Source organism: Melospiza georgiana, chromosome 17, assembly GCF_028018845.1.
Source record: "Melospiza georgiana isolate bMelGeo1 chromosome 17, bMelGeo1.pri, whole genome shotgun sequence".
Taxonomy (NCBI): Eukaryota; Metazoa; Chordata; class Aves; order Passeriformes; family Passerellidae; genus Melospiza; species Melospiza georgiana.
Genome location: NC_080446.1, coordinates 9,464,266 through 9,490,871, shown reverse-complemented (window position 1 = coordinate 9,490,871; position 26,606 = coordinate 9,464,266). Strand labels below are relative to the sequence as shown.

General features: G+C 45.2%; 1 protein-coding gene across 1 annotated transcript in view; it reads left to right on the top strand.

Annotated features, from left to right (window-relative positions):
* The window catches only part of TOP1 (DNA topoisomerase I), a 65,469-nt gene extending 40,427 nt beyond the window's left edge, over nucleotides 1-25,042 (top strand). Inside the window, exons 6-21 of the mRNA XM_058036280.1 lie at nucleotides 1,497-1,592; nucleotides 4,003-4,078; nucleotides 5,033-5,130; nucleotides 9,422-9,537; nucleotides 12,776-12,897; nucleotides 13,595-13,717; nucleotides 15,117-15,304; nucleotides 15,924-16,068; nucleotides 17,106-17,249; nucleotides 18,275-18,460; nucleotides 19,951-20,019; nucleotides 20,601-20,715; nucleotides 21,401-21,528; nucleotides 22,570-22,664; nucleotides 23,373-23,522; nucleotides 23,639-25,042. Coding sequence (XP_057892263.1) covers nucleotides 1,497-1,592; nucleotides 4,003-4,078; nucleotides 5,033-5,130; nucleotides 9,422-9,537; nucleotides 12,776-12,897; nucleotides 13,595-13,717; nucleotides 15,117-15,304; nucleotides 15,924-16,068; nucleotides 17,106-17,249; nucleotides 18,275-18,460; nucleotides 19,951-20,019; nucleotides 20,601-20,715; nucleotides 21,401-21,528; nucleotides 22,570-22,664; nucleotides 23,373-23,522; nucleotides 23,639-23,741 — 1,954 coding nt within the window. The 3' untranslated portion in view covers nucleotides 23,742-25,042. The remainder of the gene's footprint in view (nucleotides 1-1,496; nucleotides 1,593-4,002; nucleotides 4,079-5,032; nucleotides 5,131-9,421; nucleotides 9,538-12,775; nucleotides 12,898-13,594; nucleotides 13,718-15,116; nucleotides 15,305-15,923; nucleotides 16,069-17,105; nucleotides 17,250-18,274; nucleotides 18,461-19,950; nucleotides 20,020-20,600; nucleotides 20,716-21,400; nucleotides 21,529-22,569; nucleotides 22,665-23,372; nucleotides 23,523-23,638) is intronic.
* The last annotated feature ends 1,564 nt before the right edge of the window (nucleotides 25,043-26,606 follow it).

The following is a 26,606-nucleotide window of genomic DNA, read 5'->3' as shown; positions in this document are numbered from 1 at the left end:
TCTTTAGGGTCAAGTGTTGGCTAAGAGTAAAGTAATTATTGTCATTTTTTTTTCCTGCTGAATTATTCTTTTACGAGTTCTGCAGAGAAAAATGTCCTCACTCAGATGGTTTTGATTTTCTTCTTTAAGGCTTGGTACCATGAGCAGCATTACAGTCTTGCAAACAATGCAAGTCAAGGTTCAACTTGATCATACAGCTCCTTTCTTTTCCCAGACTCACACTTTATTTCTTCCATTAAAAACCTTGTGCAGTGTTTCAGTGTTCAAACAGTTAAAATTCCTAGTGACTTTACACACTGTAGTTCTGCATTTCTGCCTGAAAGGGAGAATATATTAAGTGGGACAATTACCTTTTTTTCCATAGATGTTTTGCAGAGAAGTGTCTCTGTGCTGCAGTCTTGTGTCTCAGTCAATTCCAGGTGATGCAACAGAAATGCCTTGGTAGAGCAGCTTGTTTGTGTCTCCCCTGAGCTGCATCTTCCAGCACTGCAGTGGCTTTATAGCTGTGAAGGAGCAAACTGCTTGTTCTGCTTCATGGACACGCTGCCAGCTAACATGAGACTCCCTAATGTCTCCTGCTGACTGTGGTCTACAAAGCTGAATGCTGCTTATTTTAATTCCTACTTCATCTGGTTGCAAAATCCCCATCTTGGCTCGGAAACTGAGTCAATTTGATATGGAAATTGTTGGTGGGACATGAATAAGGAAGCCCAAGATGGCACTAAGTGCTTCAAAATGTAATTTTGGACTCTTTGAGACATCTTTTTCTTTATGAAGATCAGTGAAATGCCTCTCTGAAATCTAGAAATAATGAGTTTGTCTAACAGAATAATGTCTCTTGCACTCATACTCTATGTTTTTTCTTATTGCTAATATCTTGGGACATTATGGCTGAAAACATTGAGCCTAACTTTGTGGTCTGTTGGAAAGGGACAGGATTGTTTGCTTCCTCCAGTTTGGACAAAGAAAAGAGACTGATCTGTTTAACTTTGCCAAATCTTTGTTTCCTTTTCTGGTTTTCACATGCCTCAATATTTAGTTGGCAAAATGTTCCAGGGAATAGCTTTCAAATCTTTGTTTAGTTGATAATCTTTTTCTAGAAGGCTCAATAAGGATATTGAGTTGAGACTGAATAACATCCTGCATTTGAGTCCACACAGGCATTTCAGTTTTTAAGTCTATTTGAAAGTGCTGGAAGCTAGAGTTGTTTTTACTCAAAACCTCAGAGAAACAAAATGAACTTTGAGCCGTTGAAATTGAACTTGATGTTTCTTGAGAAATGGCGAATGTGTAGACATTGAATTACTCTCCTCACACTGTCTGGGGGTATTCAGAAAATGACACATCTCAAGCCTTTGCTGTCTTGTGATGGCAGCACATTCCATGGAAGACGTGCCCATTTTGCAGATGATTATTTCTTAAAACTTAGCTGTTGCTGGTTTCCAAGAAACTTCATCTTTGATAGTAGAACTGTGTTTCTTTGCTTCTTTTTGTAGTCCACCACGTATTAAAGATGAACCAGATGATGATGGGTTTTATGCATCTCCTAAAGAGGACTCCAAACCCCTGAAGAGACCTCGGGAGGATGATGAGTAAGTAGCGTGGGTGCTGGTGACTTGGATGTTTGCCTTTGGTTTTAAAAGGAGAACATTGAGGGAGCAGGTGGAATTTCAAGTGATCATCACTGACTTTTTGAGATGGGTACTGGAGGTCTGAGACCAGACTCCCCATGCTGTTACAAGTTCTCTGAGCAGGGCAGGGATAGTATTTGTGCTGTGCAAAGCAAAATGCCACTACCTGCTTCTGCAGATGCTGCTGTGAAATGTTGCAGAACTAGTAAATAAAAAAGGAAAACCCCAGAAGGCAGGTAAAGACTGATGAGGACTGTAAAACAGAAATGTGAGCATGTGAGGTATTAACGTAGCTAAGTGGCTGCAGTGGTTTCTGTTGGGCAAGGAAATGACTGCTCAAGAGGTAGAAAATGCACTGTCAGCCTGTTTGGAGGCAGGGAGAGGTTTGCCTGCACTGCCTGGTGTGGTTTGCCTGGAGTCTCAATGTGTCACAAGTTATGCTGAGGCTTGTTGTCTCCCAGAGAAACACCCATGACGTTTTCCTGACACAGGAACCCCCTGAAATACAAGTTCAGCTCCATCTCACTGGGGATCTGCTGCTGTGCCCATCCAGCTCTTCGGGGTAGTTTGTCCTTATTAGCAGGCAGGAGTTAAAGGCCAGGAAGGGTTTCACCATGGTGGCATTCCATCCCTACAGCTCTCATTTCCAAGAGACATGGGTGGGACATCTTTTGTGTAATCACTTGCTGCCTTCTGCTAGCTTTGTGTGACTTCCCCTCTCACATCTGCCATGGAAAGATTAAGAGTTGGGGTGTTGCTGTACGTTAGGGAGTGTTCTGTCTGCATAGAGCTCAAGAACAGTGACAGTAAGGTTGAGTGCCCCTTGCATGAAGGGGAAGGCTGGTAATGCAGATAATCCTGCTGGGAGCCTTGTTCCAGCCCACCCAACCAGGATGAAGAGGTGGATGAACTGTGCTGTGAGTGGCTGGCTGACATTTCACCACTGCCAGCTCTTGTTCTTGTGGGAGACTTTAACCTGCTGGATACCTACTGGAAACTCAGCACAGCAGAGAGGAGGCAGGATGGGAGGTTCCTGGAGTGTGTGGAAAAGAACTTTCTGTCTCAGCTGGTAAGGACAGCTGTGGCCTTACAGGGGTAGCACCCTGCTGGACCTGCTGATTACAAACAGAAGTGCAGGTGGGAGATGTGGTGGTTGGAGACTGTTGTGGGCATCAGTGGGCTGAGACCACCAGCATGATGTTCTACAAGACCAAGTGCCACTTCTGACACTTTGACCACAACCCTCTGCAGTGCTCCAGGCTGGGGGCAGAGTTGCTGGAAAGTGCCCAGCAGAAAAGGCTCTGGGGATGGTGCTCAGCAGCAGCTGAACAGGAGCTCAGGTGGTGAAGAAGGCCAATGGCACGTGGCCTGTATCAGGAATAGTGTGGCCAGCAGGACCAGAGAGGTGATTCTGCCCCTTTACTGGGCACTGGTGAGGGCACCTCAAGTTCTGGGCCCCTCAGTTCAGGAAGGACATGGAGGTGTGGGAGGAAGTGCAGAAGAAGGCGGTGAGCTCAGGAAGGGTCCGGAGCACCAGTCCAATGAGGAGCAGCTGTGGGGGCTCAGCCTGGAGAAGAGAAAGCTCAGGGGTGACCTTATCACTCTCCACAACTCCCTGACAGGAGGGTGCAGCCAGGTGGGGGTCAGGCTCTGCTCCCCTGGAACAAGGGATAATACAATGTCTTGAGCTGCACCAGGGTAATTTTAGGTTGGACATTACAAGGAGTTTATTCACAGAAAGGGTGATTAGACATGGAATGGGCTGCCCAGGGAGGTGGTGGAGTCACTGTTCCTGGAGGTGTTTAAGGAAAGACTGGACGTGGTGCTCCGTGTCCTGCTCTGGTTCACAAGGTGGTGTTGAGTCATAGGTTGGACTGGATAATCTCAGAGGTCTTTTCCAGCCTCACTGGAAATGAGGTTGTGTTTATGTAACTTGCCAGTACTCAATTTCACTATTGTTTGAACTAGTGGGGGGTGCAAAGAGTGAGTCTTGTGGGCAAGATCCCAGACTGATGACTGGAAAGAGAGCTGGGATAGAGCATGCCAATAAGGTTATACCCATTTATCCCATCCCATGGAATCACTGAGTGGCTGCTAATGCTTTTGAATTGATTCTTCATTGAGGAAGATGTTTGTTTCAGCAGTGAAACTTGTGGAGAGGTATTGATAATAACATCTTGTAGGTTTTCTAGGTTGATGTGCTGGATTGGGATTATTGAGTCTTCTGAAAGAGCAGAGTATAAATTATATTCTTTAGAAGTTAAAAATGCCAGCTATGCTGCAAGCTTGTGCACGTAAACTTTGTCTATGGCTTCTCTTTATTTTTAATGGAAAATGGATCAATTTCATCAGCAAATCTTTTTGTTCTTAGTGCTGACTACAAACCCAAGAAAATCAAAACAGAAGACATCAAGAAAGCAAAGAAAAGGAAACAAGAGGAAGAAGAGGTAATGTGACAGATGAGTTTATTTTTATCATAAAGAAGAGCCAGGCTATTTGGTGTGGGATTATGCAGAGCAGGGGGAATCTGATTTTGTCTGGAACAGAGCTGTGTGTGGCAGATCCCCACTTAGGGTGCACATATTAACTTATCTGAACTGTAATTTATAAAAATTCAGGGAAACTTTCTTTCCAACCCTTAAAACAATGGGTGGAGAAGATGCCTCCAGGACATGAACTTCCAGGCTGTTCCAGGCAATTCACAGTCCTTCTGTTAAGGAGCTGGCAGGGGAGCCTTGCTCACCACATGTGGTAATTGCACAGATGATGTGGCAGGGTTCAGAGGCAGGGGAGATGGAAAAGAGATTACATGCTAGAAGGAAGCAAAAAGCATTTAGATGGAGCCTAGGTGGAAATTTCTTTGGAGAGGGACTTGGAAAAGGTTAGCCATAATTTGAGACTGACAAACTACACATCTAGCAAAGGCACCCTTGTGAGACACATGTTGCAGCACCTCTGGGCAGTGGGGTTAATTCTTCCCTTCAAAGGAAGTGTCCCTACACTGAGCCTGCACCAGGATAATCCCAGAAGCTGCCTGACCATGGTGGTTGTGCTCTGCAGCATTTGCCAGACCAGACACACCAGTGCAGGCCAGGGAGGAGGTTCTGTAACACAACAGTTCCCTTCCCATGGCCCAGACTTGCCCCCTATCAGGTGATAACTGGCTGTGTGCATTCAGCGTTTCCCTAGTGTAAAGTAAAAGAATTTGCCTGAAAACTTGAGTGGGACCATCAGCAGACTTTGACTTAATGGGATGATCTAAGAGCACATTTATGTGGTGAAGGCACAGGAATTCAGCTCTTATATACCCCAAGAGAGAGTCTTGTAGTTTTAACACATCTTTTCAGGGGAGGGGGGGAAATACACTAGCTTGTTCTAACAGGATCTTACTCATTTTGCAGGACAGCAAAGCAAAGAAAGTCAAGAGCAAAGATAAGAAAGTCCCTGAAGCAGACAAAAGAAAGAAGCCGAAAAAAGAAGAGGAGCAAAAATGGAAATGGTAACTATATATAGTCAGTGCTGTAGGCTCCCATCTGCACCTGGGCTTGCTTGTACCTCCCATGCTGGCTGAATAAGCACATCTGGCTTTCTCTTCTGTTGATTCATGAGGATTTGTTCTGAATAATTGGCTTACTTTCTGGTAAGCTCTAAATAAATATCTCATTCACTGTGTTCATCCTCTGAAGTAGAAATGATATCCCTAAAACAGGAAATAAGTGTTTTGTGGGGTTGTCTGGGTGGTTGGTTTTTTTTTTTCCTGTCTGTGTCATGTAGAGGCTGCTATAATGATCAGATACCAATATTCCTGTGCCCCGAAGCTGCTCTGTGCTGAAACTCTTCAGAGCAGTACAAAAGCTTGGAGGCTTGGGGGTGTCAGCAGGAATATATTGATAGGTGCAGGTGGATTAAGGAATATATTAATGTGTGCAGATGTGTTAAGCAGTATTCTAGTAGAGTTCCATAGAGATGCAGCATGAGTGGGTGTCAGCTGTGCCTCTCAAAACTGCTCCTTCTTCTGGCACAAAAATGAGACTTGATCAAGTGTCCAGTTAGCTCAGCCTGTTTGACAAATGATTTCTGAAAATGAGTTTTAAATGAAAAACACTTTCTGTCTTGCCCAGGATCCTTAAGTAACATCACTGAAGTTGTACTTTCACCCACTCTTAAATATTTTTAGAAGCTTTTTTAAGTGAGTCTGACCTTTGTGGTTCATTTGGAAGACAGACCTGTGATGCATCAGTACTGCTCTGTGTAAGAAACCTGCTGGATTTTTTTTTAACCCTCCATAGTAATTGAAGCTGTTATTTCTAGATTTGAGGGAGCTACCATTTTGTGTGTTTTGAAGTTTTGGCCTTAGTACTTCCCTCATTTTAGTGCATATGTACTTCTTGAAAGCATGTGTGTTTTCTGCCCACTTGTAATGTATTTTTATGAACTTTCAGGGATGTTTCCTTGATCTTTTCTCAGATCATTTGGCTGTTTTTAATAGATCTGTAGAGATGGGGAGAGTCTTTGCAATCTTCTTCATTCCTTTCAGGTTCAATCCTTTACTCCTTTATTGACACTATTACTGATTCATTCTTAAAAAGAAAAAAATCTTTTGTAGTGTTTATAGTCTTTTCATATTTCTCTTTAACTGTCACAGCTTCCTCAGAACATCAGCACTTGCAAATCTTTTCCATACTTGAATACTCCCTTAGAAACTTGGGTTTCCAGCCTCTCCCCAAAACTTCCCCTTTTTCCTGAGCAATCCACTTTTTTCTCAAATCCTTTGACAGCATATTTAATGTGCTGTAACATTACTAAACTACAGGGACACAAAGCAACAGGAAGCTACAGAAGGTCTTTTTAAGCCTGTTGTCTTTTTGGCTTTGTCTCAGCTCCCCTTTCTGGTTCTGTCTAACAATATTCTGTTATCCCAGCTCCCTTCTGTTGTGGGCTGTATCCTTGAAGAGCAGAGCTTTACTGGAAAGCTGTGCTGTTCTCCCCTCCCTTACCTGGGCAGCTCAGGCCCCTGTAGTGGTGTTAAGCCCTGCAGTTTGTGCTTACTGCTGAGGAAAAGTGCCTTGGAAAGCATGTTTTGCAGAATTTGGCACAAGGTAGCTGATTCCTTCTGCTGATGTTCCTGTCATCCATCTGCAGCTCTGTATAGCCTGTCTCTGCTGGACAAGGTTTCATCTGCACTTCACTTGTTTCTCTTAAGGGCATTTTATGTTCCATCTGAGTCAATTTTCTGAGCATCTGATACCTTTTTTTGGCTGCTTCCTCAAGTGCTTGCTGCCTTGAGCATTTTGATCCTCACTTGTGTGAATGCTTGATGCAGACATCCCCAAGGCACTGGCCTCATTCATCACTGTGTGCAGCTCTTGCTGAGGTCATTTTCATGCCCCATCAGTGTGTGAAAAATGTGATCCAGAAGTGCACCTTAGGAGCACTTCTCCCCCCTTGTGTTACAGCAAGTTCATTTCCTTGAGATAACATATCCCTGAGGTTTGTTCTGGGCTTTTTTTGTCCCCCAAGAATGTTCTCTCTTTTCATTCCACTTGAAAGATCTTCTCCAACTTTTCCTTCCTGAGCCACCCTGGCATATTTAGACAGGGTTGATGTGGGATTTAATTAAGAAGCCTTTATGACTGATGAGTTGTTGCTGGAATCAGTAAGCAGCATTCTCCCACAAAATCCTGTGTACAACATTGCTTTAGAACCAGAAACTGCCAAGGGCAGTGGTGCTGTAATGCTTTTCCTGTTTGAAACTAAATGAGGATGAAAAATGAGCTACACTCAGGAGACTCACTTTTATCTTTTGTCTTAATGCTTATGTGTGATGTGTAGGAAGGTGGAGGTGGGATTGGGGATGGTTTGTGGTCTTTTGGGGGCACACTTTCTGGTACTTTTGAGCTTAGAAACTACCCCATGAATCCCATGTAGCCTTCCCAGAAGGCACAATGTCCTTCTGCTGTCTATTTAAACTGCTGCCTTTCTAATACTGCTTTTACATGCATCCTTTGTAAAAGAACAGAAAGGGATAGAGGTACTGAATTTCTCACCAAGTAAATACCAGAGGAATAAATTTTAAAAAACAAGAATGACAAACCTGTCCTGAAAAGCAGTAACTACTGTGAATGATGCCCTTATTTTATTCTTACTGGAATAAAATTGCTCATTGTGAGGAAGAAGTTTATTCTGGCTGAGAGTGCTTTAGATTTATTTTGCTGAAAGGAGCTTCTGGGTAGAAGAACCTAAGCCTATGTTTGACAAAATATTTATATTTCTAGCTTCTAATTAATAAAAGAAAAACAAAACAAAGCATAACAATCATTAGGAATGTAAATATTTGGAATCTGTGTCAATATTGGTTTCTTCTATCAACATGGTTTACTCAAGCCCTCTTTTCAGCCAGGGACTGAAGTCTGACATGCAGTTCTGTATTGATAGCTGGGTTTGGGTGCTTTGCTGTTAAAGCTGTTGAATCTCATCAGAAGTCAAATCCAGTGGTGTGGTTAAAGATGGTGCCTTTCAAACTCCAGCCAGCTGCTGTGTTGCTGCTGCTCCTAAATTGTTGGTATACAGACACAAGTGAAGCATTTTGAGTGTGTTCTAGCAGAAACTCTTGTCTCTGTACAGTGTTTATCTTCCATGCTGTGACTTCTATCTCAGTAGAGATGAAGCAATCAGTCAGTGCATCACAGCTCCTGAGATTCAGGCAATCCATGCACATCCTTCCTCAGCTGCTGTGGCACCTGGAATGGGAATGCTGCTCCTTAGGGCTGACACCAGACAGAAGCTTAAACCCCTTTTTTTTTTATTGTCATGGCTGCTCAACAAAGTTGTCTGGGCAATTCAGAGACTGAGTGCTGTGACAGGTTAATGGCCTTGCAGCTGATTGATCACTAAGGTGAAATAGCCTTTCCCAGCAGGGAATCCTGTGCCAGCAGCATGTAGCAGTAATGTGGTAATCATGAAAGGAGCTTGGAGGGGAGCAGTGTGGAATCAGTGGCCTGGCACTGGGAACTGTGGGGAGGATCCTGGCCTGGCAGGACCCCTTTCTCTGCAGATGAATTGCTGACCCTGTTCCCTTGGAATGTGGGATTGGTGGCGCCTGCCTTGCTGTGTTGTGATACCAAATGCATCACTTGAAAAGCATTTTTATAGAGCATTTTTAAGGCAAACATGCAGTTTTCTGGGCTGCTCTGTTTTTATTCAGCTATGCTTTTCTTACTCAGAGAATTGGAATGAATTTAAAATAACAGAGCAGGTTTTAGTCTTTCTTGTCCAAGCAGGTTTGTTCTCATTTAGGTCATAAATGAACATCTGTTTCTTTATCTCTGCCCTTAATGGCATATTGTCCACATCTGAAAGCAGCTGCATAATATACCACAATTGTTTGACTTTGCTGAGCAGGCATCCTGGACCTGATGTTGGATCACAGCTGAAACTAATTTGGCATGATCCTAGCTGGTTTACAGGGCCCAAGTCTTATTTTCTTAAGATCTAAGCAATTTCAGCTGTGTGATTTTGTGAAAAGAGGAGCACATGAGAGGTGAGGAATAGGATGGCATCAGATAATCTGCAGCCCAGTTGTTCTGCTCATGGTTATGACTGTGCTTTTGGAAAAAGGAAAAGAAGGAAAAAAAGAAATTAAATAGTGATAGTACATTGAGTATTTGTTGGTGGTGTGTACCTGACAAAGCAGTGATTTCTTGCTGGTTTAGCATACTCTCCTACCCACACAGTAATAAAATGAAGATCGGGAGCTTAAAATTGTATTGGTTCATATTTCTCTCTTGAAGGTGGGAAGAAGAGCGCTACCCTGAAGGCATCAAATGGAAGTTCCTAGAGCACAAAGGTCCTGTATTTGCTCCACCATATGAACCTCTGCCTGAAAATGTCAAGTTTTATTATGATGGTGAGTTAATCTGTGTTCCTACTTGCTAGGAAGAGAAATAAACATCTCAGGGTATTGCAGTGTTCTTCTGGGGACTGAAGAGCTGAGGAGGTGGTTGTGTTTTAGTGGTTCACTTAAATCATCTCCTCAGCAGCAAAGTGAGGTCTGTGGATGGAAAGAAATTTACCTGAGCTTGCTGAATTCTGCTCACTGAAGTGACACAGGGATTGAACCTGCTCTCAGTCCCTTATGGGGTGAATCTCTCAGGTTCCTTAGCAGAATGAGGGTGTCTGATGCCTCAGACTAGCAGTGACCAGTGGAGTATGTAATTGTAGCTGCCTCATCACTGGTCACCTTTAGGCTTGCTCTTGTTTTCTTTAACCTCAAGAACTGCAACTTCCATCATCCATGGTGAAATTCATCATCATTTGGTGGCATGAGTGAAATAAAAGACAATTGAATTTGGGTACAGATGATTAGGGTCTTGTAGGAATGAATGGGATGACCCTGGTCTCAAGGACACAGCCCTCTCATGTAAGTTATGGTCCCATTCCCTGACCACTGCCTGTGGTAGAACTAATTGGCGTGGGATTTAAGTATCCTGAGCTGCCTGGCTGCTAGAGGCTCATGTGGAAGGGATTATATGATGTGATGCCTGTTGGAGCCTGGACTTGATGACCTGTGTGTTTCCTTTCTGTGATCATGTTAAATGAAGGATCAAATTAACCCAGGATTGAATTAAGTGGGAGGTATTTGAATGGATGAAAATGTAATTTTTGGTGATGGGGACATCTGCACATGGAACTCTTCCAGGAGCAACGTGCTGTTTTCATGTGACATGACACAGTGTTTTGAAATACTGAGGAATAGGTGGCATTACATTTACAGCAGCAAAGTAGTGAAATAAATATGCTGGAGCCTATTAAAGGCCATCTCCAAGCAAGTAGCACAGTGATCAAGGATGTCTGCAGCCTGCTTTCTTAGGGTTTGATAAGAACTGATGCAAAGTTGGAAATTGTTTTCCTATACTGAAAAATGCATGATCTCTCCTGTTGTCTAGAGAAGGGGAGGGGCAGCCTGCACTGTGCTATCCCTTGGTGCAGACAGCAATAAGCTCCTCATCTCTCCAGCCATCTATTTCTCAGAGCCTCTGCAGGGATTTCTGCAACCTCTGCCTCTGTCATCACAGAAATTCATCAATAAGCTCAACAGTCATGGGCTGGGCAGGGAGGGGGTCTGGCAAATAAAGACATCCCATAAGTCTTCCTTGAGAAACTAGGCAAAAAATCAGATGTCTGATTTACTCAGCAGCTGCTGAGAGCCTCTGTCTGTGCTCACAAGGCATTGTCTCATTGCAAGATTATCCCAGGGTGATTTGTAGAGCCCAGTAATGAGGCTGTGGCTGGCCAGCAGCCGGCTCACACTGGAGGAATCTGTCCCTGGCTTAGGGATTCACTGCCTGCTTTCGTCTCACATAAAAACTGCTGGGGCTCTTGGAAGTGCCTGCAGTACTGACTCAGGGAAGGAGCTTGAAATGCCAGAGCCATCCTTTTTCAGTGCCTATGGGTTAACCAGTCACTGCTCATAGGTGGCTCTGACTTGCACATTTTTCTGTAGATGGGGCAAGGTAAGAGTGTGGCACTTGCAGTCATGGCCATGGGGGTTTTTCTGCTTGTTTTGTCCCCTGATTGCCCTCTGGTTTTCAGTTTTAAATCAGGTAACTAATATTCATGCCTCTGCAATAAATCCTTTCTTTACCAGCTCTGTCACTAAAAGCCTTTTCAAACCTTTGTGAAAAATAAAAGGAAATTGTTTCCAATGAAATATATTCTAAAGTGATTAGATAAAGGTGACTGAGCCTTCAGCTAGCTGGGAAAAATATCAGACATTTTAGCCCCATAACATGTTACTAACTCGATAGCCTCTGTTAAGCTGAAATTGCAGCCTGGAAAAACAGTTTCCCTTGCTGTCTCTCCCTTCCCCCATTTCCTGTTATAAGCAAACAAATGCTGTATTTTAGGTTACAGCTTAAAAATTGGCAGAGTTACTGTTGGTGTAATTTGATTGTGGAATATTCTCAGATCATTGGGAGGATGTTTTGCTAAGTCCTGTTTTACTAGGCTTTATAGATCTTAAGGCTTTTTAGCTGACTCTCATGCTTTAATTTTAGAGATGATGCAACTTTTGAAAATATGTAGTAAACCCAAAGCATGGTAATTTTTTTTTTCCAAGAGCACAGATTGAAGAGTTTCCTGTGTTCACTTGTGTGCAGTAAAATGGTTGTTAAAAATCCCCAGGTATTGACATCCAGGCATTGGAACTTTAAATATTTCTTGCAACTAAACTAGCTGGAGACGTGAGCTGCATGCAGAATTCTTCAGAGGGATCACTGGCACCCCACATTTCATCAGGAATGCAGTCAGGACCAAAAAATGCTCAATAGGAATGTTAGATGTTGAATGCACAGCCTCAGTGCAGCAGCAGCCTCTTTCCCTTGTGCTTCATTCTCCCCTTGCAGCAATTCCACTTTGTGCTGCAGTCATGCAGAGAAGCTGGAATGTGACCCCTCCATTCACTGACAGCTCAGTCTTTCTTAAAAATGACTGCCTTGTGAGCCTGCTTTGGAGAGGCAGGAGTGCATTCCCACAGCAGAGGGAACAATTAGCAGAACCCTGACACGTTTCCTTGCAATGAGGGAGAGTTCAATATTTGGCATCTCTCTCCAGCCTATTTGTAGAGTATCCAGAGGAAGGGCTCTTCCTGCCTACAAGTAGCTAAAGGCTGGAAGGGCTGTTCCAAGGTGGAGTCTGTCTGTGCATTGAAAAGGAATACAGAGACTGTTTTTCCCACATGTCTGAGTGCTGGAATATGAAATTTAATAAAATCCCTGCCTTTTGGACATCAAACAGCAGTGCCTCCCCAGGAGCACGCCCAGCACGGGGGTGGCTCAGCAGAGGGCTTCCTGCAGCAGGCCTTTTCCCCTTCCTGCCCTGCAGCCCAGGCCTGCCTCACATCAAGTTGCTGTTGCTTTTTTTAATGTTTAGATTCCAGAGGAAATTTTTTTCAAAATGTTTGTGGTGGAAGTCAAGCAATTGTGCTCCTCTGCTTCCTTTGTCCATTCAAGTTGCTGTATTATGTAACATCTCAAGACAAACTTCTCTGTAGTAAAAATATAATACTTTAGGTTAGTTACTGTGTTCTCTTTATGACTTTGATTCCTGTTTACCATTTTCTTTAAGAAGAAAACCTTTCTTTGTAGGTAAAGTCATGAAGCTGAGTACCAAAGCAGAAGAAGTTGCCACATTCTTTGCAAAAATGCTTGATCATGAGTACACTACAAAGGAGATCTTCAGGAAAAACTTCTTCAAGGACTGGAGAAAGGTATGCACATGGTCCTGGGCTGCAGGATATGGCTGTGAACATGGCCAGTCTCCTCAGCACTGACCAGAGAAAAGGGGTGCTCTTCCATGCACATGAAAGTTGGCTTGAGGCAACTAAATGCTGCCTCAGACTGTAGCTGTGAATTTTCCCATTTATCCTGTAGTTTCACCAGGAAGGGCCCTACCATAAATGCCTTTCTCAACCAACAAAGTCAGGTTCCTGTGTTGCAGCACCATGGGGTGTACTGGCTTGCCTGTTAATGCCTTGTGTAAAAATCAGATTTGCTGCAAGGAAACCCCTTCCAAACAGAGACGTTCACTTCAGTCATCAGCCATAACAGCAAGCCTCAGATAAGTTTGGTGCAGTTTTCCTGGATATATTTCTGGGTTTTTCTCCCCATCCCTCAGCAGTCCCAGTCAGGGTGTGGGAGTTCTTTGGAAAGTGGTGCAGCATTGCCCAGTGCCTGGGCACATCAGAACCCTGCAAGGCCAGTGCTCCATGGGATCTGCTGCTTGTCCTTCCCTCTTTTACCTCAGCTGGAGTGAGCCTGTGCAAGAATTTGGGGATTCCTGGGGGGGGTTATTGTGAGAACCTGCCTGTGGTTCCTGTTTAGGCTGCCTGGAGTAGGGTAAGCTCTGCTATGCATGAAAATTTTGTGTGTGTGTGTAAACTTAAAGCACTGCTTTCCTTCTGCAAGGAAATGACCTCTGAAGAGAAGAGCACTATCACCAACCTCAGCAAGTGTGACTTCACCCACATGAGCCAGTATTTCAAAGCTCAGTCAGAAGCTAGGAAACAGATGTCCAAGGAGGAAAAACAGGTACCAGTGGGAATTCTAGGAGGCTTCATGGTTGTAAACATCTTTGTGCAGTCATTCCCCTTGCTGTGCATATATCAGTGTTTTTCACCAGCTTTCAGATTATTGCTTTCATGTGAGCTGTGCAGCTCAGGTAGGGCAGAGCACTGTGTTTACAGCTGAATCTTCATCCTGACCTGAAGTGATATTGATAGGGCTGATCCTGCTTAGGGAAAGTTAAGTCAGTAACTGCTTAAGTTAAGTAACTGCTTAAGTCAATAAAGAGAATCAGAGATGCTGCCTCTGGGCTCACTGGTCCCTGGGAAATAATGAGCAGTGGATAGTCAGTTAAAGATGGCTTAGATCAGGATGGTGGAAAGGATGCAGCAATGCCATTAGGCAATAAAATGAGAGAAGAAATCTTAAACATCAAGTAATACTGTTTTTTGAATAAAAAATGAATTTTATTATCCATCAGCATGGCTACATGTCTCGTAGGTTAAGAATTAAATTAACTGCAGTGAATGTTGGAAGGTGGAAACTTTCCCCAAGTTCTCAGCTTGATCTTCTGCAATGCTCTAGTAATTGTTCTTTGAATGAAGGGCCTGGCAGCTTGGAATTACAGCCTTTGGGATCAGAGGGATCCCATCAGAATGGAGAGCCCTTGTTTTCCTGCTGTTTCTGTTTGATAAATGTGAGCAAGCCCTTCAGTTCTTGTCCATGGTGGCTCTTAAAAGGGAGCAGAAGTGGCTTTTTCTGTTTCTTAGCTGGTGCAGCAGTGCTGTCTGTGGGTCAGATGTTTTATTTTGAGCTGCAGTGTTTTTATTTTTCCTGCTATATAATTAGAGTTCAGGCACAGAAATATGCAGTGAAATCTCAGCACATTCTTTCTTAGAAGGCTGTGTTCTGCTTGTGAAACCATTTGCTGACACAGGCTTGACATGCAGCAGCCTGGAGACATTCCTTTGCCTGCTTTCTGATGCTGAGTTCAAACACTGAAGTCTTTTATACACAGAATTTTTATACATAAACAACAAGACAGGAAGTCCAGTGGATGTCAAATGCTCAGTATAAAATGTAAAATAGCAGTACTGTGCTGGGGGTACCCTTGAAGCTGAGAGATATGGATAGAGATACACCCCTCTATTGTGACAAAATTGTAGCTGCCTTCACCAGCACTGATCTGTTTCCCTCAAATACACCTTTTCAGAGTTTTCACACATTCTTTCCCCTTTTCCAGTTTGTGCTTTGTGCATTTTTGCTTTTCTGGCCAGTCTAATGTACTTGACATGATGGGGATCTGGTTTTTGGTTGGGTCTTCAGCATTAGTGTGGTGCAAATACAAAAATGTTTCAAATCTTGCCATATAAAGATGCGGGGGTGCTGCTTGTGCCGTATCATCTTCGCTTTTGGCTTTTCCCAGAAAATCAAAGAGGAGAACGAGCGGCTATTGAAGGAGTATGGGTACTGTGTGATGGACAACCACAAGGAGAGGATTGCCAACTTTAAGATTGAGCCGCCAGGTCTGTTCCGAGGCCGTGGGAACCATCCCAAGATGGGGATGCTGAAGAGGCGCATCATGCCCGAGGACATCATCATCAACTGCAGCAAGTGAGCCCTGCATGCTTCACACCCTGCCTTTGCTTTCTAGAGCTCGTTTTTAAAACCCTCTCTGAACTGATACTCAAACATGTAGGATTAGGGATGCAGCTTATCTTGTTCTCATATGGATAAGAAACTGAGTCATGCAAGCAAAGACTGAGCAAGGCAATCATGGGTTTCTTGTAGAACTTTTTCAACATATTTTCTTCCTCACGCCTACAGCCTGCATCTGCCTAAAGTGCCTTTCCTGCTACTCTTTCCAGAAAATAATTTTCTTATACATAGGTTGCCCTACCTTGTCTTCCATGATGTTGAAGGCTAAGGTTTGGTGACCTTTTCTCACTCTCTCTAGTCCTTATAAGTGTCCATACTATTAGTGTTCACATATCAAAACTGGTCCTAGCAATTACAGTATAATTCTTCAGCAGGTACATGTTAGTAGCAATTACATTCCTGATCTTTGTTCAGTTTTATTTACTTGGTTTCCTGCTTGTGGAGATAATGCACTTCTGTTGCCTCAGTTCCTTTCCCTGCACTTTCTTTGCATAAGTTTATTACCTTCTCTGTTTTGATGCTGGTGGGATTTTCTTTAACTAACTTTTATCATCTGTTTTGTGACTCTCTGTAGGGATTCCAAAATCCCTGCCCCTCCACCAGGACACAAATGGAAGGAGGTTAGGCATGATAACAAGGTGACCTGGCTGGTGTCGTGGACTGAGAACATCCAAGGCTCTATCAAATACATCATGTTGAACCCTAGCTCAAGAATTAAGGTAAAGATCCAGTTAAAAAAGCAAAACTGAAGCAATTTTGCTGGTCATATTTCCAAGAAGCAAATGTAGCTCATGGTTAGGAGAGAGATAAGGGGTAAAGCTGTATCTGGCTGTTTCATCCTACAGTGGTTGAAAAACATAGGGATGCTTCTGTGCTTCTGTTCCCCCTTGAAAAGAGAGGATACAGTTACTGCCCAGGAGAGCAGGTGAAATCTGGAAAAAGTCTCCTGAAAAGCATCGTGTCATTTCTAGTAGGAATGCTTTAACCTGTGTAAACCTAAAAGGAAGCAATTTATCCAAGAGCAGTCTTGCTCTGGTGGATATTTCACATACATTTGGCCTTAACTTCCCCTGTGTGGTGTTGCAGTGAAGTTCTAACCATGGGTTGTTAATTAGTTGTTTGTAAAATTAAAAACCCAGCCAGGCTCCTGGCTGAGAAGGCTGGTGAGGAGCTCATGACTGAAGGAAAATAAACTCCTGCTGTGGGAGCAAATACCCAGTCTGTGGATCAAGTCCATAAAAGCAAGAATTTAAGCTCCTTTCATGCAGTCTTTTTCTGAGAGATTTTTTCCTGGACTGGAAACAAGGAGTTTGTCCTACAAATACAGGAGGAAAAATATCTCTATTCCTTGTGAATTCCTGCCCTCTTTTTGCTGTGTCTTGAATGTATAATAATGATGATGAACTGTTGATGTTGCTTTTGCCTTTTATGGGTATTTAATTACACAGCTGAAAGAACATAAGTGCCATCTGAATAAAGCAAAGGAAACCATTTGTATTTCGAGAAGCAGGGAAGATGTGTTCTTTTGTGTCTCTCTCTAGTTGCTTCCATGGAAGTATTTAATATCATGGAAATCTGAATGACCTGCAGCTGTGTGGCAGCACAGTGTGAGGCTGAGCTGTGCAGCAGCAGCATCTCAGTGCTTTTGTACAGCAGGACTGTTTGCCACACATGGGCTTGCAAAGCCTTGAGATGCAGATTGGAGCTCATCCTCTGCCTGCTCTGTAGTGCTGACTCTGTTCCAACTTCCCTGCAGGGTGAGAAGGACTGGCAGAAGTACGAGACAGCTCGGAGGTTGAAGAAATGTGTAGATAAAATCCGGAATCAATACCGAGAAGACTGGAAATCCAAAGAGATGAAGGTTCGGCAGAGGGCTGTGGCACTGTACTTCATTGATAAGGTGAGGCTCCTTCCTTGGCTCCTCTCACCCTCCCTCTCCTGCTGGGAATACTTGGGAATGCTGTGTGTTTGTCTTGAAGGCAGAATTGAGCCCAGTTACTGAGGTATCCTGAGGCTTCCTGGTGGGCAGGCTCCTTTTCCTTCCCATTACCTGGAATCCAGAGCAATGCACTATTGTACTAAACACAGCTATTTCAGGCAGCATTGTTTAGTTCAGGCAAAACTCACAGCCTGGTTCCAGAATCACCCAGTTGGATTAGTGGGAAGTTTGTGTGGGCCTTTTGTCTCCAGCTGCTTCAGTTTTCCTGTTGGGAATTTCTGCTGGTTTGTCACCTCTTCAGCATGAGGTCACAGTTGTGAGGTTTTGTAATTATGCTAATTTCTTCACCACAGCATAAAGAAAACTGCAGTTGTGTTGATGCATTTAAAGCAACATAAAACCAGTTCCCAGAGAGCTGCTCCCTAGTAGCATATGGTGTCTTGACTAACTAAATTAACAGGTTTTCTTCAAAATGGTTTGATGTAAACTAGGGACCTTGGATGTGAATAATTCTGGTTTCATATGACCACTGAAGATTTCAAAAGTTAGAAATTGTTTTAGCCAGCACTGTGGTTTTATGCAGCCAAGTGTAGCATTTAGATAATTTATACAAGCCAATATTTATATAACCTGTATGCTATTTGAAATGTATTTAGTGTGCAGTGAATAGGTTGGATCATAGAAGATGAACAACTGAACTGTATGAATTGTTTCAAGTTGAAGTCACATGGAAGTCAATTTGATTTTTAAAAACTGTCACACTTTTTGAAATTAATTTCCATTACTCAGACCTGTCTCACAGTTTGAGCTACTTAATGAGCAAAAGTTAGTAAAGCATCCTGGCTTAAACTCTTTAAAAAAAAAAAAAAAGGAGATACTCTCCTCTGGACCCTGCTGTTTTAGGCCAGTATCTGAAGGTTTGCAGCATCTCTTTATTCTGGGGATAGTTTGAATTCATAACCTCTCTTGTCTTGATACAAATGTAGCTTGCCCTGAGAGCTGGCAATGAAAAAGAAGAAGGAGAGACAGCTGACACGGTGGGCTGCTGCTCTCTGAGAGTAGAGCACATCAAGCTGCATCCTGAGCTGGATGGGCAGGAATACGTGGTTGAGTTCGACTTCCTCGGCAAGGATTCCATCCGATACTACAACAAGGTCCCTGTGGAGAAGAGGGTAAGGCACTGCACAAGCACATACATACACTGAATAGCACAGAGGTGTGGTCAGCACAGTCTGCATGCCATTAACAGGTTGCTTTACCACTGCTCAGATACCAAGCCAGAAAATAAGTCAGTCAGTGTGACATCCTTGTGGTGTGGCACAGCCCAGCAGATGAGATGTTCAGACATCTTGCAGCTCTTCCCTGTGGTCTCAGTGTGAGGAGTTGATGTACAGAAGTGTAACAGCTGTGCTAGACAAGCTTCCTGGGTCTCATTCTCATCATCAGAGTTGGTTTTGTCACCTGTAGATGCTGGAGTTGCCCGTGTGATAAGTTACAGCATAAAGGGTTGTGATGCTGCTGGCACTGGCAGAGCAGCAGTTTGATTGGGGCTTTGATAATAGACACCTCTCTCACAGTGGTTTGGGTCACGTTGGAGCTGAGCCCTCACAGATAGATCTTGATCTTGGCTGCTCCAGAGCCTGTGGAGAAGGTGCACTGATACCTCTGGCCTGTGAACTTGGGTGTCTGCCAGCCAAGACTTCTTATGCCATGTCAATTCTTTTACTTCTGCTATCCACCATTTTCAAATCTCCTGTGATTTTGGCCTCATTTCAGAATCAATCCCTATCCAGCAGCATGAACCTGGAGGGCACTATGCAAAAAAATTTTTGTGGGTGTAACAACTTTGCATCTGGCCCACAACTCTGTGGTCTGAGATACCCTGTGTATAATACTGTGTAATTTCATGACAGCCAGCAGTAGATGTTGGTGCCTTGAGGAGCAAAACAACTGGAAAAAAAAATGAAACTACTGCTGCTCTAGAAATTAATGTGTGCTAGAATTCTTGGTTCCCTTGTAAAGAAGAAAACATATTTTTCTATTTAAATTTATTGGTATCTCTTGGTATTTTTTCAGTTCTTAAAATGGGCAGTTGAGTATTGTGGAACTAGAAATCTTTGTATATTGGCTGTCCATAGAAGAATGTGCGTTGTTGAGAAGCTGGAGAATTGGAGCATGCAGAGCTGGGATTTGTGGTCTCTGTTATAATCAAAGATGCTTTGATTATTCTCCCTACCCCAGTGAGACATGTTTGGGATGAAAGTGTATGAAACAATGCAGCAGGGTTGGTTTCTTGGAGCTTCAATCCATGGGAAATGGCTCAGGGGTCTCTTGGGCACAAGTAATAATGGAGAGTAAGGAAAAGGCAGCAGCTTGGGGGTCTCTTTCTCTGTTAGGCAGCTACACCAGAGCAGTTAAGTCTCCTGACTGTAATTTTGATCCAAAGGATGATGAGGGCATCTTGTTGCTGAGGAGGAACCTGCAGCACAGGCATTGCATTGAGAGATGGGTCTTTGCCTGCTGAGAAGTAACACCCAGCATCATCACTGTTCCTGAAAGCAGTTTAATGGTTCCCTGGCAGTCCTGTATGAAAATACAACATAGTACTGCCCAGTGCTGTCTGGTCTGTGTGCCTGACATTCCTGGTTTTGTTTTCCTGCAGGTGTTTAAGAATCTTCAGCTGTTCATGGAGAACAAGCAGCCTGAGGATGACCTCTTTGACCGCCTCAATGTAAGCACAGAGTTCATGGTGAGGGTGGTGGAGCATCCTGGGCAGGCTTGCTCTGCACCAGGCAGTAACAGCTGCTCTGTTCCAGAAATGGTTTCATGGAAGTTTTGTTCCAGAGCACCTCAGAGCAGTGAGAGTCTGTCTCAGCCTGGTGTCTGAATTGTCCGCTGTGCCCACAGGTTCCCAAAGCAATGGGCCTTGGTCCTACTGAGCCTGCCTGGCTCTGACCTGGGGAGGTTTTTTCAGAGTTCAGAGATGATGAATAATGTGTGAGGTGACAGATTTTCACATCCCTGTCTGCACACTCGGCTCTGTGGGAGCACTGTGGTGGTTCAGGCACATTTATTGTTGTTGGAAACCAAAACCTCCACACCAAAAAAAATCTTTTTTGGCCACTTGTGGTACTTGTTTCCAATGTAATACTCGTTGGTTCTTTGTTCACTTTTGCTGTGGTTTCAGTCATGCTGTGGCTATTCTGTTGTGGTCAGCTCTGAGTGCACCAGGTCTCAGCCATGGATCCTGAGGTTTCACAAACACTGTGGTCATTGCTAGTGCTCACTGTCGTCTCCTTTCTGCTTCTTTAGACCAGTATCTTAAATAAACACCTTCAAGACCTTATGGAGGGGCTGACAGCCAAGGTATTCCGTACTTACAATGCCTCCATCACGCTACAGCAGCAGCTCAAGGAGCTCACGAATCGTAAGTCTTGTCCCTGAAGCTGTGAGGGGAACAGATCTTACCCTGCAAAACAGATCTGGCTTCCTTGGCTGAGCCACAAGCCTGTATCTGTTCACCACTTCCTTGTAACAGTTCTCCCAGTGCAAATGTCAGGCAGCTGAGGTCTCTGACCAAAAATCTGCTGTAAGACAGTATTTTAAGGTAGTTGAGCAGAACACAACTGACTTGTGAGCACACCAGGGTGTGCTTTCCAGGTTATGCCTATCCTTAACCAGATCTGTTTGCTTTCTGTTAGCTGTCAGGTGCTGTAGATGACAGGCAAGGCAGGTACATGTGTAACAGCCCCATCTTTGATGCTGCTCATGCACAACCCCTGTGAGCAGTGCTGCCTTGCCCTTTGCAGCTTTACCAAGTGGGCACATTGCACCTGTGAAGCCCAGTGGTGTCCTGGGCAGGGTGGTCCTGCTGTCCCCTGCTCTGGCTGTGCTTCCCCTGTGTTGAGTTGAGGTGGTGTCAGTGGTGATGAGGAACGTCCAGAGGGAGTTTGGGGCTGGGATGGAAGTGGCCAGCTTGGGACTGTAATTGGAGTGCAGTGTTGAGACTGGACAGAGGAGGGGAAGGTTGGTTCTGCAGTGGCTGTGGGACACTGGCTGTGGCACCACACCCCAGAGAACTCAGGTGTTCACCACTCTCCTGTCCTTCACAGCGGATGACAACATCCCAGCAAAGATCCTCTCCTACAACCGTGCCAACAGAGCGGTGGCCATTCTGTGTAACCACCAGAGAGCTCCGCCCAAAACCTTCGAGAAGTCCATGATGAACCTGCAGAGCAAGGTACCTCCCTCTGCCCAGCTCTGAGGGCTCCTGCATCTCAGGAGTCAGCATTCTTTTCCCTTGGGGTGGAAGCAGGGTTAGGGTTAGGGTCAGGAGTTGGTGTGCATCAGATATGGGCCTTCCAGTGAGCTGGAAGGGGCTTCTCTGAGTTGTCTTTTACCTGTAAAGAACAAGGTCAGGCCCTTTTTCTGCCCTTCATCCTATAGCTGTGTGTTCTGCTGCCTTTGAAATTTGAGAGCAGCAGTCTCTGTGTCCCCTAAGGAACCTGGAGTGGACAGCCACCCCTGTTGTGTGAATCCCAGGCCATTGTCAGTGGTATTTAGTACATTATGCCCCTCTGACTTGACCTCTTCCTTTGCAGATTGTTTCTGGTGAAGGCCATGAGGTCCAAAGGGGTTAGGTCTGTTCCTGGTCTGGTTTTAGAATAACCTTCACAATAAGGAGTTCTGGTTTGGCACTGCAGTGTCCCCTGCTTCCATAACACCTAACATGGCTGCCATCACCCTAGATCCTAGAGCTTGGGGATGTTTAAGGGGAGTGGTTGAACGGGGGCTGCAAAATGCTGAATTTCCCTGAATCCCAAACTTACTGAAGTAGAACTGCCTGAAGCATTAACACCTTGCAGTGTATAGGATTTGGGGCTGATTCCTACTTGAGGGATCAGGGATCATTCTTCCATGTAGCCATCAGAGAGCTGGTAGTGGTGATGGGATGCAGTGAAGGCAAACAAGCTGCCAGGACGGGTTTGTTGGCCAGACCAAGCCAGTTTCCTCAGCCTGCATGGTTGTAGCTGTGTGAGAAAGCTCCCAGCACCAGCTTGTCTTTGGAAATGAGTGAGGCCCTGTTTTCTGAGGGGGATATCTCACCACACGTGGCTGTGCAGTGCCCAGTGACCTGACTGCTCTGTAGGAGTGGATCTGACTGCTGGTAGATTCTGAATGTGGTCACAAAGTGGCTCTCTGGGTCGTGCTGCCCAGGGGTGACTGACACAGCTGTCAGCAGCTCGTTCTCAGTGCTGCCATCTGATTTTGCCTCTCCTAGATTGATGCCAAGAAGGAGCAATTAGCTGATGCCAGGAGGGAACTGAAAAGCGCCAAAGCTGATGCCAAGGTCCGGAGGGATGAGAAGTCTAAAAAGTAAGGCTGGTGTTACTGGGCTGAGCAATGCTCCCAGAAGGGGTCCTTTCCTGGCCTGTGATTTGGGAAGGCTTTCTTTTGCCCTTTTCATTCTGTGCATGAAGAAATGGCCACCTTTGGGGTGGTCTGCCCTGCAGTTCCTGTCGTGGTCACTCGTGCCCAGCCCTCAGAGCTGAGCCCCTGCCAGTGTTCACCCACCCTGCTGCTGCCCAGGACCAATGTGCAGCAGTGCTGCCTTCCTGGGGAGCCTGGGGTTGCACAGTTAAATAATTAATTAATTGCACAGGCATCTCCCTGAGCTCCCCAGTCCCCATTGGAAGCCCATGGCACAGACCATGTGCTGGGGCTCCGTGTGGGCTCTGCAGAGCAGCCACGGGGGAGCTGAGATACAGGAGCTCTGGAAGCAGGATCACAGCATGACTTACTGAGGGATAGATGGGCTGGTGTGGCAGTGGGTGTAGCATCAGAACAGTTCAGGCTGTTGCTTCCAACCCTTTAAAACAAAACTGCTGCTTAAGATTCCTGCTCTGCCTCTTGGAAAATGTCAGTTCTTAATTGCATGTGCTGAGTGTGTTGTAGTCACCATCTGTGCTGACACAGCTGCCCTGTGTGGCTGGTGGCATTGCTTACCTTGAGCAGAGTCCCTCTAGGTTCCCACAGTGCTGACAGGGCATTAGGAGTTCAGTGCTTTGTTCTTTGCCACCCCAGGACTGTGGAGAGCAAGAAGAAAGCAGTGCAGAGGATCGAGGAGCAGCTGATGAAGCTGGAGGTCCAGGCTACAGATAGGGAGGAGAACAAGCAGATTGCTTTGGGCACCTCCAAACTCAACTATCTGGATCCCAGGATCTCTGTTGCTTGGTAAGCCCTGCCTGGGGTGTGCTGGGGTCACCCACCCCACTCTTTCACCTGCAACAAGGACAGGGTCTCTGGCCTTTCCTTTATTGCTAACTCTAACAGCATCTCCTCTCCTGCAGGTGTAAGAAGTGGGGAATTCCTATAGAGAAGATTTATAACAAAACCCAACGAGAGAAATTTGCCTGGGCTATCGACATGGCAGAGGAAGACTATGAGTTTTAACCTGTTTTTATTGAGATGAATTTTATGGGAAAAGGGAGTAGCCTGGTTTTTAGGGAGATTGATAAACTGTGAGCCTTACTTGTCCTTGGATGCTGGGGAAGGGGGAGGAAAGGGGCAAGTGAGCATCAGATAAAACAGCCAACATCTTGCAGAAAGAATAACCTGGAAATATCTTAAAGGAGCTGAGCCAGTTGTCCTATGGACAACTTATTTAAAAATGTTTCAGAGATCCAAATTCTAGCTGTCTGGTTTGTGTGGTTTTTCTCTTGAGGCAGGGCAAGTGGATGGGGGATTTGTCAACCTTCCGCCAGGCAAATTCACCATCACACTGAGAGCGTGGGAATCTTTAGCTACTGTATACAAAATCCAATTATATTGGTGCGTTTTTACAGTTAGGGTTTTGCAATAACTTCTATATTTTAATAGAAAATGGACTCCTTAACCCCTGCCCTTCCCCTCCCCCTCCCGCCCCATTTCAGAATTTAACAAATAAACAAAATTTAAGGAACCCAACGCACCTGTTACAGCTGTCACTATAGTCATGGAAATACCCAAATCTTTTTCAATTTGTCACTTGAAACAGTCGTGGCATTGGAACATGAATTTACAAAAATCCACCACATTTGTTCAGAGCAAATCATGATGGGAAATCGGCCTCCTGACTTGAGTGTTCCTATTTTAAATGTGAATTTTTATTTCTTTTTAATTATTTTAAAATATTTAAACAGTTTTCTTTCTTTATGATCTTAAAGATCGTGTAGGTTTGGGGAGCGGGTGGGGGGAGGGGGCCGTGTGATGGAAAGATGTGTGTGGAATTTGAGGACAAGTGAAATTGGAAACAAATGACATTCCCATCACCCTTTGTTCTGAACACGCTCTGTATACTTCCAAGAATTATCTACTTTTTAGGTTTGTCAGACTGTTTTACCTTTCCCCCCCTCCTTTTTTTCTAAGCCCCACTCCTCTCTTTTACTTGAAAGATTTTATTGTGTAAAAAGAAGTTTCACAGGTCAATAAATTTCGAGGGAAATGAGCATTGGTCCAAAAAAGGAAAATAATCAAGATTTTAGGGCTTTTATTTTTTTCTTTTGTAATTGTGTAAAAAAATTTTAAAAATTAAAAAGCAGAATTTTAATGTGAAACCTTTTTTTGCTATAATCATTAGTCTTAGAGGCATTGTTAGCGTAGTGTGTGTGCAAGACCATTTCCTGCAGCCTTTCCTCAACAAGTATCTTCTATTTTTATCATGAATTCCCTTTTAATCAACTGTAGGTTATTTAAAATAAATTCCTACAACTTAACTGAGTGTTGGTGTCTCTGTGTTCTTTCACCTGTGGTCCTGGATGTGAGGCCCCCGTGGTCATTGGATTGGTGGGTGCAATTCCTGTTGCCAGCAGGAATTCCTGAAGGACGTGCCCATCCCTGCCTTGCTGTGGTTGTGCTGCACCCTCTGTGGTGCCCAGTGTGCCTTTCCATGCAGGCACAGCTCCCAGTTTGCCTTGTCCTGGGAGCAGCCCTGCCCAGAGAGCAGGAGCAGGGGATGGATGCAGTGACCCCAAAGCTGCTGGTCCTGGTTTCTCTGTGCCTTTCACTCAGGCCCAGCCCTCTGCACAGAGCAGGATGGAGGGAGAGCAGCTCCTTCCCCTTCATGGCTGGCAAGGGCAGGTGATGCCAAGGGCAAGGGTGATGATGCCAAAGGTGAAGGCAAGGACAGGTGATGAGCTGATGGATGCATTCTCCTCCCTGGCGTTGGAAGCAGCCCTGGCCTGGTTCCTTGTGCATTGTGGAGCAGACACAGCCCTGGCTCCTCTGCAGGCACCTCCCCGTGACCCCAGAGCTGGGGAGGGCTCCCAAACCCCTGAGGGTGGCTGTGGGGTCAGGCTCGGCCAGCTGAGCAGGGCAGCCAGCCCTGAGCAGGGCTTCCTGCTGCTCACTGCGATCTTCAGGCACTTTGTTGTGGCTGCACAAAGCTGGAGTTTGGCAGGAGCTGCCGTTTGCTCTCTGGGGCCTTTCCAAGGTGCAGCGGTGAAAATGCCAGAGGAGAGGGAAAGGGGCTCATTGTGCTCCCAGCCTGCCCGTGCCTGAACAATGCAGCCTGTAAAAATATCATTTCTATTTATACAGCCCTCCTTCCCGCCTGCAGACCTGGCCCAATTATCCCATATCCTACAAACTCCAGTATCTTACACCACTGAGCAGGGAATTGTGGAATGCAGTGGGAAGGGATGTTCTGTCACAGAGGGGTTCCCGCACCCCAGCACTGCTGCTGGCAGATCCACCTCCTCCCTGGGCATGGTGGGGTGCTCTGGGAGAGCTGTGTCTGCCTGGAAGTGCAAGGCCAGGCTGGTGTCCAAGGCTGCAGTGTGTTGTGCCTCTCTGTCAGCGAGGAGAAGGATGTTTCATGCAGAACCCACCCAGCTCCCTTCCAGCACTGGGGAGCACGGGCTGTGTCCTGGCCAGGGGGCTGAGGAGGGTTCAATCGGTGCTTTTGCCTGTGGCACAGCAGGGTGAGGACCACACACCCCACGCTTTCCATGGAGAATTCCCAGAGCCCACTGAGTCACTGTGCAAACAGAGAAATGGCCGCAAACGTGCCACATCCTGTCTTGCATCCCTCGGCTGCTGCAGCGCCTGTGCCCGCCTGCCCCGGTGCCACCACCCCCGCAGCACGGCCGGGGAAACTGAGGCAGCAGTGTTGAGAGTGCACAAACGTAGCTTTGAACTGCGTCTTGTGCAGCACGGGCCCGGCGGCCAAGGGGAGGTGCAAAACCCTGCAGGATGCAGCCCCATCCCCCTTGAAGCCTTAAGGATTCCAGGGTTGAAAATTGAAACCAGGTGAACGCGATATTAAAAAAGTGTGTGCTC